Consider the following 17,508-nt stretch of genomic DNA (forward strand, 5'->3'; position numbering starts at 1 on the left):
AAAGGCAATGGCCGGAGCCAGATTTTTTTGTGAAAACTCTTGGAACAGTAGATAAGCCAAAGGGAAGCGCAGATAACTGAAAGTGTTGAGATCCTGCTCTGAAACGAAGGAATTTCCTGCATGATTCCCTGATAGGAATGTGGAGGTAGGTCTCTTTTAGATCTAGGGTGGCTAGCCAAGCGTCCTTGGAGATCATGGGTAGCAGCTGCTGGAGGGTGAGCTTTTTGTATTTTGGGATCACCAGGAAGGTGTTTAGAATGGCTAGATTGAGGATGGGGTACCAGGTGCCCTCTTTTCTGGGCACCAGAAAGTCTGGAGTAGAAACCTTAGCCTATCTGTTCTGCAGGAACGTGCTCTACTGCCCTCATAGAAATCAGGGAAAGGATTTGCGTTTGAGCCTCTACCCACTAGTTTGGAGGTAGATCGGAGAACCCTTTTTTGGTTGGAAGGGTGTGGAAGGAAAATTTGTATCCCTGAGACACTATGTTGAGAACCCAGTGGTCATTGATAATGGTGGCCCAGGTGCTTGCGTGAAAGGAGAGTTTTCCTCCTAGGAGTAAGTGAAGGTGGGCAGAAGGAGGGGGTGGGGGAGGTGAGTCATTGTGAGTTACCATAAGGGGGGTGGCTTAGAACTCCCTAGTTTTGAAGTGGAGGTAGTTCACTGCTTAGGTCACTGCATTCCCTGTGGCTGCTATCTGGGGTGGGGGTATGTTTCCCTGGGCTGGACTGGCTTAGTGGGAGCAGGAAAGGACCAGTGCTTGGTGGGACAATGCCTGCTGAACCTGGGTGGCTGGACCTGTAAGAAATCCTTAACTGTCTGCATAGATTTTGCTTTTTCTTCCATCTTTTTTTAAGATGTCTTCTGCCTTAGTGCCAAATAAGTTGTCATTGTGCAAGGTGGCATCCAGCAATTTAGATTTGACATGGCCTGGCAGGGGGGCAGTTCCTTAAGCCATGCATGCCTTCTAATGACAGATCCAGTGACTGCTGCCTTGCAAGAAGCTTCTAGGGTGTCAAAACCGCAGTGCAAGGTGTGTTTAGTTACTTGACTTGCAGAATGCATTAACTCTTGTAACTCTCTAGATTCTGCACAAGCAGGAAAGGAAAACATTTTTTGTTTGAGGGAGTTCTAGGGTATGTTGCTAATATTTTAGCTTATGGAGCTGACAGTTTAGTGCCCTGATAGCAAGAGTAGTTGAGGTGTATACTTTTTTACCCTATCTGTCTAGTGCTAGGGAATCCCTATCTGCGGGGGTGGGATTCTTAGAGGTTGCTTTAATCCATTTAGGCCCTTGAGAAATTACCTCAGGGTCAGCAGTAGGATTTTTAAAAAGAAATTTGTGAGAGTCAGGGAGTCTATAATACCTATCTGGATTTCTGTGTGCAGGAGGGAGGGTGTCAGGAGTCAAGCTGGATTCCAGGAAAACATCCTCCACAACATCCCGGACTGCAGGGATGGCCAAGGGTCTGTGCTGTGGAAGATCTAAGAATTCCCTGAGTCTCTTTTTAGACTGAAGGTAGTCTTGACTCTCCCACTGGAAATGTTCCCTTAAGGTATGAAGGGTTTCCCCAAAGGAAAAATCCTCTAGGGAAGAGGCTGAAGGGATAGAATCCTCTGCATCAGAGTCCTCATAGGTAGAAAGGGGTTTCATGTATTCATATTTGTGTGTGTGTGAGTGTGTGTGTAATGGTTAAGGTGTTTGCCTATCTCACAGGGAATAATTGGCTAGGCTTAAAATGTCTCGCAAGGGCAGGTTAGCCTAGTACAAACCTATATATGTGTGTGTGTGTATATATATATATATATATATATATATATATGTGTGTGTGTGTATGTATATGTGTGTGTGTATATATATATATATATATATATATATATATATATATATATATATATATATAATTTTTTTTTTTTTTTTTTTTTTTATGGAATCCTATTCTTTGTGAAAAACAACCAAAACTCAACATAACAGCCAGTATTCCTGGGAAAAGTTAATGGAGCATTTCTGAGGAATAGTTACGTGGAAAGATTAAACTGGGGATTCTGTCTTTATTATTCTTGCAGCCAGAATTGTTCAAAATTGGGTGCAACAATTATTTAGCATTATGGGAGCACTTGTATGTGAAGTGAGCTTCAGCTCAAAGAAGCAGCCCACACTTTTTACCTTTCTCATTTTACTTTATTTTGCTGTAGAACTAGTGTTCTCCTTAAGCAGTGCAATTTGGAATCTGTTGGTGGGGTTTAGTACCCCAAGAATGTTTTCTGCAGTGTGTAATCCTAATACATGTCGTGGCAGTCGTGACTATTCCGTATATAAATATGGACTCATAAATCCAAAGTTAGAGTGAGTAACTTGTGTCTTTTATTCTGGGCTGGCCTTTGGTCAACTGGTGCCCTAGGCAAAAGGGCTCCACAGCTCCTCCCAACACCACCCAGTGCCCTCATCCTGGTTTACCTACACCATCCAGATTACTTTTCTCTTTGTCTGTCTCACAGTTTCTTTCTTTTCAGTTTTTCCTATATTAATTCAACACATTTTAAAGAAACCATTTCATTACTACAAAAAATTAAACAAATACTGAAAAACACCCCTGCTAGAGCAGAGCCCTAGGTGGCCGCCTAATTACCTGCGCGCAAGGTCAGTGTAAGTTCTATTTCTGAAAGCTGTCTTATGCTTATGTTCTTTGTTAGTAGAAACTGTGTAAACATTTTAGTTTTATTAACAAGAGTTTTCTGGTTTGCATTCCATAGTTAATCGGAGTACTGTCTCAATTTCATTTTGAAACTTGCCGCTTTACAAAAACAGTAATGCTTACTGTTTATAGCCTTTATAACTGAAGCATACTTGTGCCTCCTAAGTATTTTTGGAAGCACCTGGAAATGCATTGATTTAGTGCATCTCATTGACCAAATTGCAGTGAAATGCTTTTGCAGACCACATAAGATTCATGTGCTAGTTACAGCGTGTGAGATTCTTTTTAATCAGTGTTCTACAGAATTTCATTGTTACTTAATTTGGCTGTTTCATACATTATCTTGTAAGCATTTGGCTAGTTTTGCATGCATGATGTGCTAAAAAAGTTCCAGTTAAAAATCCTTATTTCACTGTCATCATGTTTGTAGGTCACATTTAGCAGCTGACCATTGTTGCCTTCCATTATATTACTGATGATTTTTTTCTTGCAGAAGAAATGGCCACATATTTACGTTATGTGAGGCGGCTAGATTTTTTTGAAAAACCAGACTACGATTACTTGCGGAAGCTGTTTACAGACCTCTTTGACCGAAGTGGTTTTGTGTTCGACTATGAATATGACTGGGTCGGCAAAACACTAGTAAGCGTTTAACTAGAAACTAAAGAATGTTTTTAAAATTTTTTGCACTAGTAAATACACAGCAATTTGAATTTTATATTTTTAGTTGGTGTTTGTATAGGTGTAGTGAAGAAATGTACAGGTAATGTATGACAGTTCCAAACCTGTGTCTTTCTTAATGCATTTTTTGTTTGAGGGAGCATTTTCCCCTTTGGTATTATGTTTTTTTTTGCATCTTACTGCCGTGCTTGGCAGTGTTATACTTTCTACACAACTGGCCCATTCATCTGCCTTCTTAGATCTTTTTTCCTAGTTAGAGTTACTAGAGATCTGTAATGTAATTATTTTAATGTTGATGATTTCATTTGCATTTGTGCTGTCCTTTGACTCACCAGCAGGCCTTGCATAATATTTTCATGGCACAGCATACTTTCTTTACCATTTTGAGGGGAATTTCAAACATATCCTGGTATTTTCTGCATCCTGGAATATTACCACATGTAGTTCTCTATTTTAGTTTCCGTGTTTTTTACAAATTCTTGTACACTTAAGACTCCAGCAGTCTCTTTCATCCTTCTCACTGTTAGAAGCAAAAGTTGTGTGTTATTTTTTAATTTTTTGAACACTTTTATTGAACACTTGTGACACAGACAAATTTACATTTATACAAAATTAATCAAACTGTATTAAATTAACAAACATTATACTTCACATGTATTGCTGTATGTCATATTACCTAAGCAACAGTACATAAATTATTCAGTTCCTGCCCCCCTTTTTTAAACAAGAAATATCTTTATTAAACCATCACTTAGGACATAAGCAATCATGTTTATATAAATGAAAACAAACCACACTGGCACAATCCTAGTTGCAAGCATTTTATATCACAAACCATACTTTTACACTTCCAGTTGCAAACAATATACATCACTTATAATCTACCCAGTCGTTTTTAGTCAAACATTACATAGCTCATTTAATTTATTACATCCGCCTCCAGATGCTTGTGCATTAACCTCCTACTAACGCATCTAGATGTCAAATATTGCTTGTTCATATTTGCATCAATAATTCCAAAACCATGCTGTGCATAAGGTTTTAAAATATTTCACCTTCAACCTTACACAGTGGCAGGCTTAACTGGATTAATATTTTGACATCTGTCTAGTGCAGGTGAAGAGTTATTAACTGTTAAATACAAAAATCCACGACTTGCCAGAGAGCACACAGCTTTATTAATCCGTCAGACTAAGTGCTTTCACCGATAATTCTGTTGGGCTTCATCAGAGTCAAGCAGCATAAAACATTTAGTCCTTTTATACAAAAAAAAAATAATTAGCAGTTAACACTCACCTAATTAATCAATAAAAACTACTGATATTGATTAATTAGATGAGTGTTAATTGCTAATTTATTTTTTATGTATTAAAGGACTAAATGTTTCATGCTGCTTGACCCTGATGAAGCCCAACAGAATTATGGGTGAAAGCGCTTAGTCTGATGGATTAATAGAGCTGTGTTCTCTCTGGCAAGTCATGGATTTTTGTATTTACTAGTTTATCATCTTTGGGTTTATCGTTTGCAGCAGATATTGACTGTTGTTTTTATTATATTAATTTATATAGTTATAATTGTCACATTTTTCTAAATATCTCAACAACCAAGTAACACAGGCACAACTCCTTAGCTTCGTATGAAAGCTCTCAGCTAGATGAATGAAATGCAGCTGACAGCATATGTTTAACTTGAGTGGTAGTTTACAAAATATTGCAGACATAATACTTACTGCATTTACTGTGACTTATAAAATTCGGTTTAAGACCTAGAACCTAAAGAATACTACAACTTTAAAAAATAGTTTGTGCTGAAGAATTAGTCATTTATACTTCTTTCATAACCCCTATGATTTCAGAGATATGAATGTTTGTTTGAAATGTGAAGACATAATTTGATTCTGTCAAAAGACTCCTTTTATTGGAAGTTGCAGTGCAAACTTCCTGAGCTCCATTGGGATGAATGAGTTAAGTCCTGCCTTCTTTTAAACCTCATTCCTCCCCTATATGTATGTTTCCCACAATTCCCATTTTATTCCTGTGTAGTTTGCTCCTACCCTTTCCTAAAGATCTCAGTTCCAGTTGTTTTATCTCCATTACTATGTTCATAATTCTGTAATGTAGTTGGTATATATTTTGATTTCCATTTTCTAGTGATTGCTTTTTTGGCAGCCACCATAATTAGAAACAGCAAGGCCTTACCATGTCTAGACAATTCCTATTCTGTATCATAGCTCAGAAAAAATCATCTCTGTTGTCAAACCAATCCACCCACTCAGCATGTCTGACAGTGTATCCTGCAAGGCATCCTTAGTCAGTCAGCCCACTACACTCCCAAAAATATGTTCCCAAGTACTGCTTTCTTCTCCATCATACCTCCAACATTTGCTGTGTGTTTATTTGAGGAGGAATTCTCTAAAGTCTACTTGGGGTATAAAATATCTGTGTAAACATTTCCAAGGAAAAATCTTAAATCTTCTAGATTTTGTTGCATATTAGGGAGACATAAATATATGCTCCCATTGTTTCTTTGTGAATTACTTATCCAGTCTCTCTTCCCAGTCCTTGCTAACCTTCTCTGATTCGTATAGTTATCATGCAATATTTTATATGCTCTACTAATTATTCATTTTTAATGGCAGCGTCTGTTCTAGATTCTACAAAAAACTCTTACCAGTGCTGGTTTTTCATTTAGGACCCCTTATTTCTTTTTCTTTGCCTATATTCTATCAATTCTTGGTAGGGAAGGCAATCTTTAGCCTGCAGTCCAAATAAATTATTGGCCTCTTCCCATTCTGTTATCTTTCCCTGTCTAGATATTTGCTCTCAGTATCTTGGTTCCTTTACTAGTTTTCTCCAATAAATTCCAGCCCCCTCTTGCCTGTTGTCTATATCCCTAATTGCAGTCATCCCTAATTGCAGTCATCCCTATCAGCAGAATCTCTCTTCTTCATTCCCGTGTTGGCTTAGTTCTTAGAATACTTTCTGCCTTTTTATGGATATAATATTCTGTATGATTGTTAGTCTCCTTAAAGGCCTGCATCCAAAATCTCAGTCTTTCATCGTTTCTTGAGCTTCCCCTCTATTTCAACATCATCCCTTTCCACTTTGAATGATAGTTTTCATGCTTGTGCTATGTATAGGAGCCTTAACTGTGTAGCTCTGAAATACCTCTTCAAATTGGGTAATCCCAGACTGCCCTGTTCTACTGGAAGAATCCGCTTATCCCATTTGACTTTTGCCATCTTCACTCCCATATAAAGTCCTTGAACTCTTTTTATTAATTGCTATCCACAGCTTCTCCTCTGGTTGATAAAAATATGCCTGACCTGTGTATAAGAATAAAGGGACTAAAAATATTTTGACTGCTTTGTGTCTTACTGTCCATATAACAAAGCTTCCATTTTCTCAGTTTTTGTATTATTTTTTGTTTAGTCTCTTCCCACATAACCTTAGCTGCCACACCAGAATAATTTGTAATCCATACTCCTAATACTTAATTTTATGTCCCCATAAATACGGATATTGCTGAACCAGTTCGTGTGTGGGTATATAACTTACCGCTGTTGATTTTTAGTTTCATTAATTTTGTATCCCAAAAAGATTTGAAACTGTCTCAAAATGTTCTGCAACACTGTAATGTCTCTTTCTGGTTTTGTCAGGCATAAAATATCATCATCTGCAAATAGAGCCAGCTTTTCTGGACTACCATACCAATTATATCCGTGATTTTCTGAGTCCTTTATTTTCTTTGCCAGTAACTCTAAATATAATGCAAGTAAAGGGGAAAGAGGACACTCCTGCCTGGTTATTCTGCTCAAGCAGAAATTATCAGAGGGGGACCTCATCCACTTCAGTTTTCACCTCTGATCCTGACCCAAGTAAATCTGATCTCGAACTAGGCTCTGAATTTAACTCATTTTTCATAAACACTATTACTACCCTCACCAAGACATTTCCCAATAACTGCTCTACACTCTCCCCCTTCTAACTCACCTCATCTGTTTGAACTCAAACCCATCTCCACTAACTTTATAAAAAAACTTTTGTCCAAACTTAAACCTTGCTCTAATGCTCCCGACAATATTCCCTCTTCCTTCCTAAAATGTGCTGCTGATGTTATTGCACTCCCAATCAGCATCATTATCAACCGATCCATAAAAGAATCATACGTCCCCAAACTCTGGCGCTCAGCTTATATTTTTCCCCTTCATAAAGGAGGCAAAAATACCAGCATCTCATTCTTTTGCCCCATTGCTTTGCTCTCATCAATCTCCATAATCCTAGAAAAATGCATCCACCTCCAATTTATGCCTTTCCTGACCCAAAATAATCTTCTCACTCCTACCCAGCATGGCTTCTGTCCAGGCCATAGCACAATAACCTCTCTACTCTCTTTCCTAGAAACTGTCAATGAAGCCCGAGATTCAGGCCACTTAGCTTCTACTGTTTTACTCTATCTGCCTAAAGCCTTTGATACCGTTTCCCACAAGCACCTTCTCTGTCATCTCTCAAACCTTAATTTCTCACATAATGCTTTATCCTGGTTCTTCAGCTATCTATCAGACAGATCACAGGCAGCAAATGGAAGAACTCCATCTCTTCTTTCCTACCTACCCCAACTGGCGTACCACAGGGATCCATCCTTGGGCTAATGCTTTTTAACGTCTTCATCAATAACTTTCACACTGCTATTCCTGATGCTAAAGTCATTCAGTACGCAGATGCTTCAACCTTAGTCTGCTCTGCCTCAAACCTCTCTGAATTGCCGACTAAAACCCAAACTGCCTTCTCAACAACTGAAAACTGGATGCGTCAAAACCACCTCTCTCTCAATGCAGATAAATCAGAGTCTACTATTCCCTCCCACAAAGACCCTCTCCTATGATAAAAACAACTTCAAAGTCTATAGTCAAACCAACTCACCTATAGAAGTAGTCCCCTCTGCCAAACTACTTGGCATTACTGTAGATGAATACCTCAAGTTTGATATTCATATTCAACAAAATATTAAGAAAACCCACCAAAAGCTAGGTATGCTGTATAGGAATAAGCGCTTTCTCTCCAACTCTACCAGGCAAACTCTGGCCTCGACTTATCTTCTTCCTTCCTTATTATATGGAGCCCCTTTCCTAACCAACCTGTCCTCCTCTATCACCTCTAAACTAGAAAACTGCTACAACAAAATCTCTAAACTTGCCTCTAAATCTAAAAATACCACCCATCACTGCCTAACCCTACAATCCCTGAATTGGCTTGAACTCCCAAACTACTTAGACCATCTCCAACTCACTACTGTACATATTTCACCCAACAAAATGTCCCGCTCTGACTAACATCCTTCCCCCTTATACACCCAACAAAGCTCTCAGATCTGAAAATCAGAACTTAATTACTATCCATAAACCTAAACGTTCTGCTGGCCAACTTCTCCTATCTTTCTCACTAGGCAAAAAATGGAATTACCTTCCCTCCACACTAAGAACCATACCAAACTCAGAAAACTTCAAATGCAACTATTCAAACACCTGTCCACTAAATGGAAATGTACCTGCCTTCACCCAGCCTAATCCAAGGGGGTTCTCGCTCTGGTTCCCAAGTTCTACAACTCTCATAGTTATCTTCCTATGAGCGTATCTAAGCTCTCAACAATTTCTATAGCCTCTCTCTAAGCTCTCACCTCCTACAAGCTACCCTCACACAGCCCAACCGTGTAAATAGCATTCTACTGTTGATGTGTGTATGTAAAGCATATTTACATTTTCTTAAAGGGTTTGTATTTAAATGTTTCCACATCTAACCCATATATGTTTTACTCAAATGAAACTGTGTGATCCCTACCTTCAAGCTTAATGAATTTAACTATGCATGATATTGAATGCATTTATGAGTAACTATTCTACATAAGATCTTTAATATTAGCTGTCATTTGTATCTAAATTGTATAATACATCTTGAAGCTTTTCTCCCCGGGCCTCCACTGAAAATGGGTCAATTTGGCCCAGTGGACTTCCCCGATAATCAAATTGCAAATAAATAAATATAAATAAACAAAATATTCTCCTAATGAACCTTAGAATTATTTCAGGAAATGCAAATGCTTCCATTGCCCTGCGCATAAATGGTTAGGATAGGAAGAGATGAGATAAAAATTATGATGTATAACCAATCTATAGGAAAGTCCCCAGGAATAAATGTTATTTCTGTTGAAGTTTGGAAGCTAGGAGGGAATAAACTGATAAAGATTTGGAAAGTTTTGTTTAACAGTATTTTAAGAGAAGTGTCAACATCCTGGAAGAAAGCAGTGGTAGCTTTAATACCTAAAGATCCATCAGACCCAGCTTCATACAGGTCCATTTCAATACTAAACCATGATTATAAAGAGTTCATGTCTACAATGGCTAAAAGAATGACAAAAGTAATGCCAAATATGGATCAATATGTTTTTGTGGAGGGGAGGCAAACTTCTGTCAACATTAACAGGATATTGATGATCCATAGGGAAGCAGAATATAAGAAAATACCATTGTTGCTTGTGGGTCTTGATGCACAGAAAGCATTTGACAGAGTAAGCTGGGACTTTATGAGGTCTATATCACATTGTCAAACTCTTAATTTATCAAATACCTAATCGTTGAACTGCCTATTCAGCAAATGGCCTAATCATCAAAGTAGAAGTAGAATTCATCAAAAGGTTTTACTTGGCCAACACCGTGAAAGGTAAACTTTTTTACGTTGAGGTAATGGGTAAATCACAGATAGTCAGCATGTCTCCTCTTAAAATACTGTTAAACAAACCCTTTCAGATCTTCATCAGTTTTTTCCCTCCTAGCTTCCAAACTTCCACAGGAATACCATCTATTCCTGGGGACTTTCCTGTAGATTGGTTATACATCATAATTTTTATCTCATCTCTTCCTTTCCTAACCGTTGGTAATTGAGCCTCATCTACCTCTAACCTTGGTATATTTAATTCTTCGTAAACATTGCCATTTGTATCTTTTCTTGATTTCCATATTTCTCCACTTTATACAGACTTTCATAGAATTTCTGAAATATTTATAATATCTCTACAGGATCTGTTATCTTCCTTGTTATAGGCTCCCTAAGCTTGGTGACATCCCTTTCTACTTTCTGTTGCCCGAGTCATTGTGCTAAAAGTTTTTGCGCTGTACTGTTACGAGCAAAAAACAGTTGCTTAACAACAGTCGTTCTAAAGTTGTGTATATTATTGAGGTAATCCGTTATTTTGTGCTTAGCACTCTACAGTTGATTCTCCTCTTGTTCTGTGAGATTCCCCCTATTCTGCAATATTTTAACATTTGATAGTCCCTCTAAATAATTCTTGTTACTTCTTAACCATAGCTCCCTTTCTTTTATTTCCACCCTATTTTTAAACTCCACCTTATTTTTAAACTCCACCTTAATTTTATCCTACTGGAGGGACAGATTCATAACCCAGAGGCTCCCTTCACTCTGGAATAAAATCCCAGTCCAGGTTAGGCAGAGTCCCTCATTGACTCTCTTCAAGAGGAATCTTGATGAGTGGATGGGAGATCGTAGGTTTACCCCGGGTATCACTTCTGTGTCACTGTTAGACAGAGGCACAGTATACTAACCTCGAAAAAGGGCATAGCAAAATTAATTTAAAATGGGTGGTGAAAGCCAAACACACTCTGGCTAGGCTTATAAATGCCCTAGGGCAGATAGCCTAGTATGAACCTATGAACCTACTCCCTAGCTATATTTTCAGAAGAAATTTCTATCCTCTATAATAGCTCCTGAATAATCTCCATTACCCATTCCTTAGTTCCTCTCTTTTCAGCAGATAGGTGGGAAAGTGCCAGTGTCTTATTTTTATTTCATTACCCTGTGTTTTTATTCTATTATTAGTGCATGATCTGAAATAGTTATTGGGTGCGTATCAAGACCTTTAATTAAATGTACATGTTCCTGTGAAATGTAAATTCTGTGTAGCCTAGCCCAGTTTTTATATCTTGGGGAATATGTAAATTCACTCTGAACTCCTATTACTGAATTCACATCTTCCATGCCAAATATTTTCATAAATTTCTTCAAAGATCTACCTTCCTTTGTTATACTTTCCCCTTCTGGACCCCATCTTCACTGTTGCGAAACACATTCTAGTCCCCATCTTTAAGTAATATTCCTTGCTGAAAACTGATTATTTTTCCCAGAATTTTCTTAATCTGCATTATAGCAGTTTTAAGTGTAATATAAATACATGCCAGTGTAATCCTCCTCCCTTGCCAGTAGCCCATTAGTACTACAAATCTACCATTATATTTATCTTCTTCAATCGCTGTTGGAGCTTCTTTTGCAATTAATATAAGTATTCCTGTTTTTCTTTGTCCCAGGTATTCCGCTGAAGAACAATCCTGAAAACCTTTCTTTATCAAATTCACATGTTCAGTTCTTTCTAAGTACGTCTCCTGTAACAAAGCTATTTGTACTCTACATTTTTTAATATAGTTCACTACTCTTTGTTTTTTGTGTTTATATACGAGACTGTTGATATTTAAAGACTGTACAGAAAGCATTATTGCATTAAAAAGTTATTATTCCCGGTACTTGCGTATTATCGCAACCAGATTTTGACATCCTATAATTGGGCACATTTTCTGTGGAAACCTGCAGTAGTTGTACCATCACTTCTGTACAGTGGCCGTCACTACTCCTAATCTGATCTCCACTTCCCTTCTGTTCCCCAATGCATTTTTTTTTTCTGTATTTCTTTTGTAAGTTAATTTATGCAGTTAGTTGAGGTGCCTTTGGAACACACGCTGCAAGCATCATTGATAACAAAGATCAAACGACGCATTCAGATCTCCAGCTGCATCCCTAACGGGTTTTAATGACCAGCACCTCCTGAATGTCTGTAATCTAAACACCTGCTATAAACAGCGGTTCCTAAATTCAAAATTGGACTTCAACGATCTGCTGCTCACTCTCTGCTGTAGTAAAAGCAGCACTGTGAATCTAATTTCAAAATTGGACTTCAGCGATGGTGAAAAACTCCATGGTCGAGCCAGTTCTATATCGAAAGGGTATCTGAAAAAATGCAATGTTAAGACAGGCAATTTTAACTGCAGTTAGTACAAGCAAAAGGCTGTGTTGATGTAGGAAGCTCATTTCAACAGTACTACAAAGAAGTAAAACACTTACAGGTTCGCACTTCCCCTGCTTTTCTGGTTAGTGTAGCACACCACACGGTTGTAGGCTGAGTGTTTTAAAAAGTGTGCTGAATGCAAAATGTTGTCTGCTTTGACAACCTCCAGCTTGATTGTCTTATTCCTGCTCACCATTTCCAAAGTGATGTGGTAAAGTAGTAATTTGGAGTGTGCACACTCATTTTTACTTGCAGCTAGTCATTTATCGAAACCATTACGAATTACAGGATGTCAGTCTGGTTGCTATAATACATAAGTACCTTATTAAACCTTTTATGTATGGAACCTTTTTTGTTAAATCCAAGCCAATGACAAAGGAAAGTCACCGTAGGTCCAAAAAGCAAGAAATGACAGAATAAAATAAAAGCTTCAGGAACCACCAGGCTGAATGAAAACTTTGTTACAGAATGTTAGTGCTTTCAGGTTACACCCTTCTTCGGACATATTACAATGAATCAAACAAACCCTTTAAATACAAGATTAAAATACAATTAACCAATGAATGTCATACTCTGATAAACTGGTCTCCGCCTCTTAAGAACAGGTTTTAAAGGTACAACTGCATTAAGACCAGGGCTTCTATCAGCACCTAGTCTAATTATCCATTGTACCTCACAGTACTCAGTTTGATTCACTAAATTTCCCCCTCTGTTTCCCTTTACTACTTGCAAAACCATAAAGGTAAAACAGTGCCGTTGATGTGTACTAATATGTTGATAAGGTGCATTATGTGCATTGTGACTGATAAATGTTTCAGTATCCTCTCTTAAAGCTTACAATTTGTTTTTCCTATATAAAACGAATTACAGGATTGACACTGAGCCAGATATATTACATTCGTGGTATTACAATCGGCAAACAGCTGTGGTTTAAAAACCCTGTGATTCACAGGGTGTACAAATTCCTGAAGCCTAGATATCAAAGGGCAGGCTTTGCAGTATAGGCATGGGAAAGTCCCTGTTCTTCTTGAAATCTTAACCTTGTCCTGCCTACAAATGTCCCTGTCACAAAATTTGTTTTAAATTCCGATTCCTCTTAAAAATGAAACATGGTGCTGCCCCTACTATATCTTTTAGACCATCATCTGTTAGTAAAATTCCCCAATTATTCCGAATAACCTCACATACACCTCTTGTATCCTTATTATATTTAATATATAGGTTCAACCTATCTGTTGACTGCGTCCTTTAAGGATATAAGAGCCTGCCCTTTGCTCACTCCACCAGGATCATAGCTTACCTACAAGGCCTTTCTCAAAGGCCTGGACACAGCTTCCATCCTGGAACCAGCTACCTGGTCTACAGTTCACACTTTCACCAAACACTACAAACTCAAACAAGTCACCAGGGCAGGCTTTGCTAGAGCAATCCTGCAAGAATTCTTGGAATCCTCTACCTCCTCCCATTTCTCCTCCTATGCTGTGATATTCTCCCACACCAAAGGAATACTGCAACATTGGAGTAGAAGGACATAGAATAGTTGTGTAAAATCTTACCATAACCATAGATGTCTTTCTCTTCCATATTGCAGTATTCCTTCCCACCCTCCTTACCCCCTATTCTTCTCTTACTACAGGGCCTGGCCTCTGGCCACTGCTTCCACCCCCCTAAGGCTTATCTGTCCAGCCTTACAGTGGCATCTGCTACTTTTGTTGGTATCTTGTTGTCCTGACAGACCACTGGGTTTCAAGATGTTCTTCGTGTTTTACTGTTGCAGTCATCAAACTTGGGTTATTTGCCTGCAGGTAGCCCTCAGTTGGCCCGAATACCAGTGTCTTGGGATTTCTGCATCAGATGCTATCGCCTCTTCATGACGTTAGGTCGTCGGGGGTATAAAACAGGCAGCTGATGCCATTACATCAGTCTTGAGAAGTAGCCCAAAGCAGAAGCAGTTCTCAAGTGCTGGTCGGCCACTACCTGAAATTTTTGTTTTTCGAGTTTCAAACCGGAAGTCTTCTAAGCTAAAGTACCCCGTTGGGGATCCTTTTTGCTTGCTCTAACCGATGTCAGAAAAAGTTACCAATTGCCTTGCCTGTGGAAAGCAAATACCTCAGAGATTTTCATTCTTACTGCGTCACCTGTTTAGGCCCAGACCACGACGTCCCTCACTGTCAGTTTTGTGCCTTAATGCCCAAACCATTCGTCGTCAGACTATCTTTGTTGCTAAATTCTTTTGCTCTTGTTCTGTGTATTCCAAAATGGCTTCGATAAGCCATCCAACTACCGATCTTCCGAAAAAACGTAAAGATAAAGACAGAGACAGACAGCATAGGTCCAAAACTGCCAACTACGCTTCCGTTAAGCTAGTTTTCAGTCCGCCGGTACTCAGTGAGGTGCCTTTGCAGCCCCTGATCCCTGCTTCTACAGATTTGCTGGCCTCTGCTGAGACCTATTCGGAGTCTGGTATACCACGAGATGCTTTTTCAACTATGGAACCTGTGGGTATGTCTATCTTGAATGGGTCCGGAGCCACTGGGCAGGCACCGGCTTCTGAGGGTGTATTTTGACCTACCGATGTTCGAATTCAACTGACAACTTCGTTTTTAGCTAAAACTACCGAGTTTCTCAGGCCCAGAGTACACACCACGCCTAGAAAACCGACCACCAAAGTGCATGCTCAAGCTCCCATGCAACAAAAACAAATGCTTAGAATGGCTGAAGACCTTATTACCCTAATAAGGGGAAGCCAGCCTTCTCCTGCTAAGAGACAAAAGAATTGAGTTTCATTCTGATTCTGCAGACCAGGAGTCCGATGACTCTGACCCTTCTGATTACCAGGACATACCCTTATCAACCTATGAGGATTCAGAGGCAGAGAGGAATCCATTCCCTCTGCTTCCCCTCCATAGGATTTTTCTTTTGGTGAAACCTTGCATACTTTGAGAGAGCATTTCCACTGGGAATGCCAGGACTACCCTCAGTCCAAAAAAAGACTCGGAGAATTTTTAAAGCTGCCTCAGCACAGGCCTCTAGCTATACCCCCTGTCCTGGATGTTGTCGATGATGTCTTCGTGGAATGCAGTCTTACTCCAGACACTTTACCACCGGCCCCTAGAAAACCTGACCGGTACTACAGAGTACCTGATTCTCAAATTTCTCTTTAAGAATCCTACTGCGGATCCAGAGACCATTTCCCAGGGACCAAAAGGTATTAAGGCTACTACAGCCAAAAACCCTACCCCTTCAGACAGGGATTCCAGAGCTTTAGACAGATGGGTTAAGAAGTTATATACCTCTGCAACTCTTGCCATCAGGGCATTGAATTGCCAGTTTCACATGTTGAAGTACCAGCAACATTATGGAACTAATTAAACAAAAAATGGTGTTACTTCCTGATTGTGCAGAAAATAAAGATTTACAAGAGTTAATGCGTTCTGCAAACCAAGTTAGTAAGCATACTTTGCAGTGTAGCTTTAATGCCCTAGAAGCATCTTGCAGGGGTTGCAGTCACTGGGTCTGTACTGAGAAGGCATGGTTGGCTGAAAGAACAAACCTTGCCAGATCATGTCAAATCAAAATTACTCGACGCTCCTTTAAATAAGGACTGTTTGGCACCAAAGCAGAAAAGGTTCTTAAAAAGATGGAAGAAAAAGCTAAATCTATGCAAACTGTTAAAGAATTCTTACAAGTGCAGCCACCTAGATTCAGTAGGCATTGGCCTTCTAAAAACTGGTCCTTTCCAGCCTCTTCCAGGCCTTCAGTCCAACCCCAGGGGAAATAGACCACCCAGACAGTCTCAGGGTATGCAGAGATCTAAACAATGGAGTGCCCCCACCTCACAAACAGGGAGTGGTAAGCAACCTCCTTATGGAATAAGTTCACAGTGACTTTTCAGTTATCCATCCCAGCCCAACCCAATTACTTGCACCCCTAGGAGGTAAACTTACCCTTCATGCAAAGAACTGGATGTCCATAACTCAGGACTGATTGGTCCTAAACATTGTATCCCAGGGGTGCAAATTCTACTTCCATTCATTGCCAGCCCCAACCGGGTTTCCAGACCTTCCTCCAAACCAGTGAGCAGAGGCTGAAAAGCAAGTACTTCCCTGCTCAATATCCGGGCTATTCAACCTGTTCCAGTAGAACAAAGGGGACACTGTTTCTACTCCAGACTGTTCCTGGTGCCCAGAAAAGAGGGGTCTTGGCACCCAATCCTGGATCTATCAATTCTCAACACCTTTCTGGTGGTCCCAAAATTCAGAATGTTTACCCTGCAACAGCTTCTCTCTATGCTAGCCAAGGATGCCTGGTTAGTCACCCTAGACTTAAAAGAAGCTTATCTGCACATCCCCATAAGGGAGTCTCGCAGGAAATATCTACGCTTCAGGGCAGGGTCTACGCACTATCAGATGTTCTTCATGTTTCACTGTTGCAGTCATTACATTTGGGTAATCTGCTGGCAGGTTGCCCTCAGTCGCCCTGATTAACAATGTCTTGGGTCCTGCGTTGGTTGCTGTCCCTTCTTCCATGACGTCAGGTCGTCAGGGGTATAAAACATGCAGCCAACGCCATTTTCATCAGTCTTTCTTGCCGTGCGGTGCCTGAAGCAGAAGCAGTTCGCAAGTGCCAGTCGGGTCTATGCACTGTCAGTTCTCTGCACTTCTCTTTGGCTTATCTTCTGCACCCAGAGTATTCACAAAGTGCCTGGCTCCAGCCATTGCATACTGCAGGCAGAGAAATATCCAAATTTTCCCATACTTGAACGATTGCCTGATTCAGGCGGATAGTCAGGAATTGCTACTTCAGCACCTGGCATTTGTAAAAAGACTCCCAACTTCATTTGGGGTACACCATCAACGAAAAGTCAAAACTGGTGCCTAGTCAAAAAAATTGTATTCCTGGGAGCAAGCTTGAACACAACTTCCCAGATGAGCAAGCTTGAACACAACTTCCCAGATGGCATTTCTCACTCCAGAAAAACGGGTCTGTTTGACCAACTACTTCAAA

General features: G+C 39.6%; 1 protein-coding gene across 3 annotated transcripts in view; it reads left to right on the forward strand.

Annotated features, from left to right (window-relative positions):
- The window catches only part of CSNK1G2 (casein kinase 1 gamma 2), a 936,064-nt gene that overhangs the window by 703,549 nt on the left and 215,007 nt on the right, over positions 1 to 17,508 (forward strand). For 2 of the 3 annotated variants that reach the window (XM_044053978.1, XM_044053976.1), the window contains exon 9: positions 3,188 to 3,336. In XM_044053978.1, coding sequence (XP_043909913.1) covers positions 3,188 to 3,336 — 149 coding nt within the window. The remainder of the gene's footprint in view (positions 1 to 3,187; positions 3,337 to 17,508) is intronic. The other variant, XM_044053977.1, reaches the window with a different exon arrangement.

This window comes from Protopterus annectens, chromosome 13.part0 (genome assembly GCF_019279795.1).
Source record: "Protopterus annectens isolate FY-2018-M chromosome 13.part0, PAN1.0, whole genome shotgun sequence".
Lineage (NCBI taxonomy): Eukaryota > Metazoa > Chordata > Ceratodontiformes > Protopteridae > Protopterus > Protopterus annectens.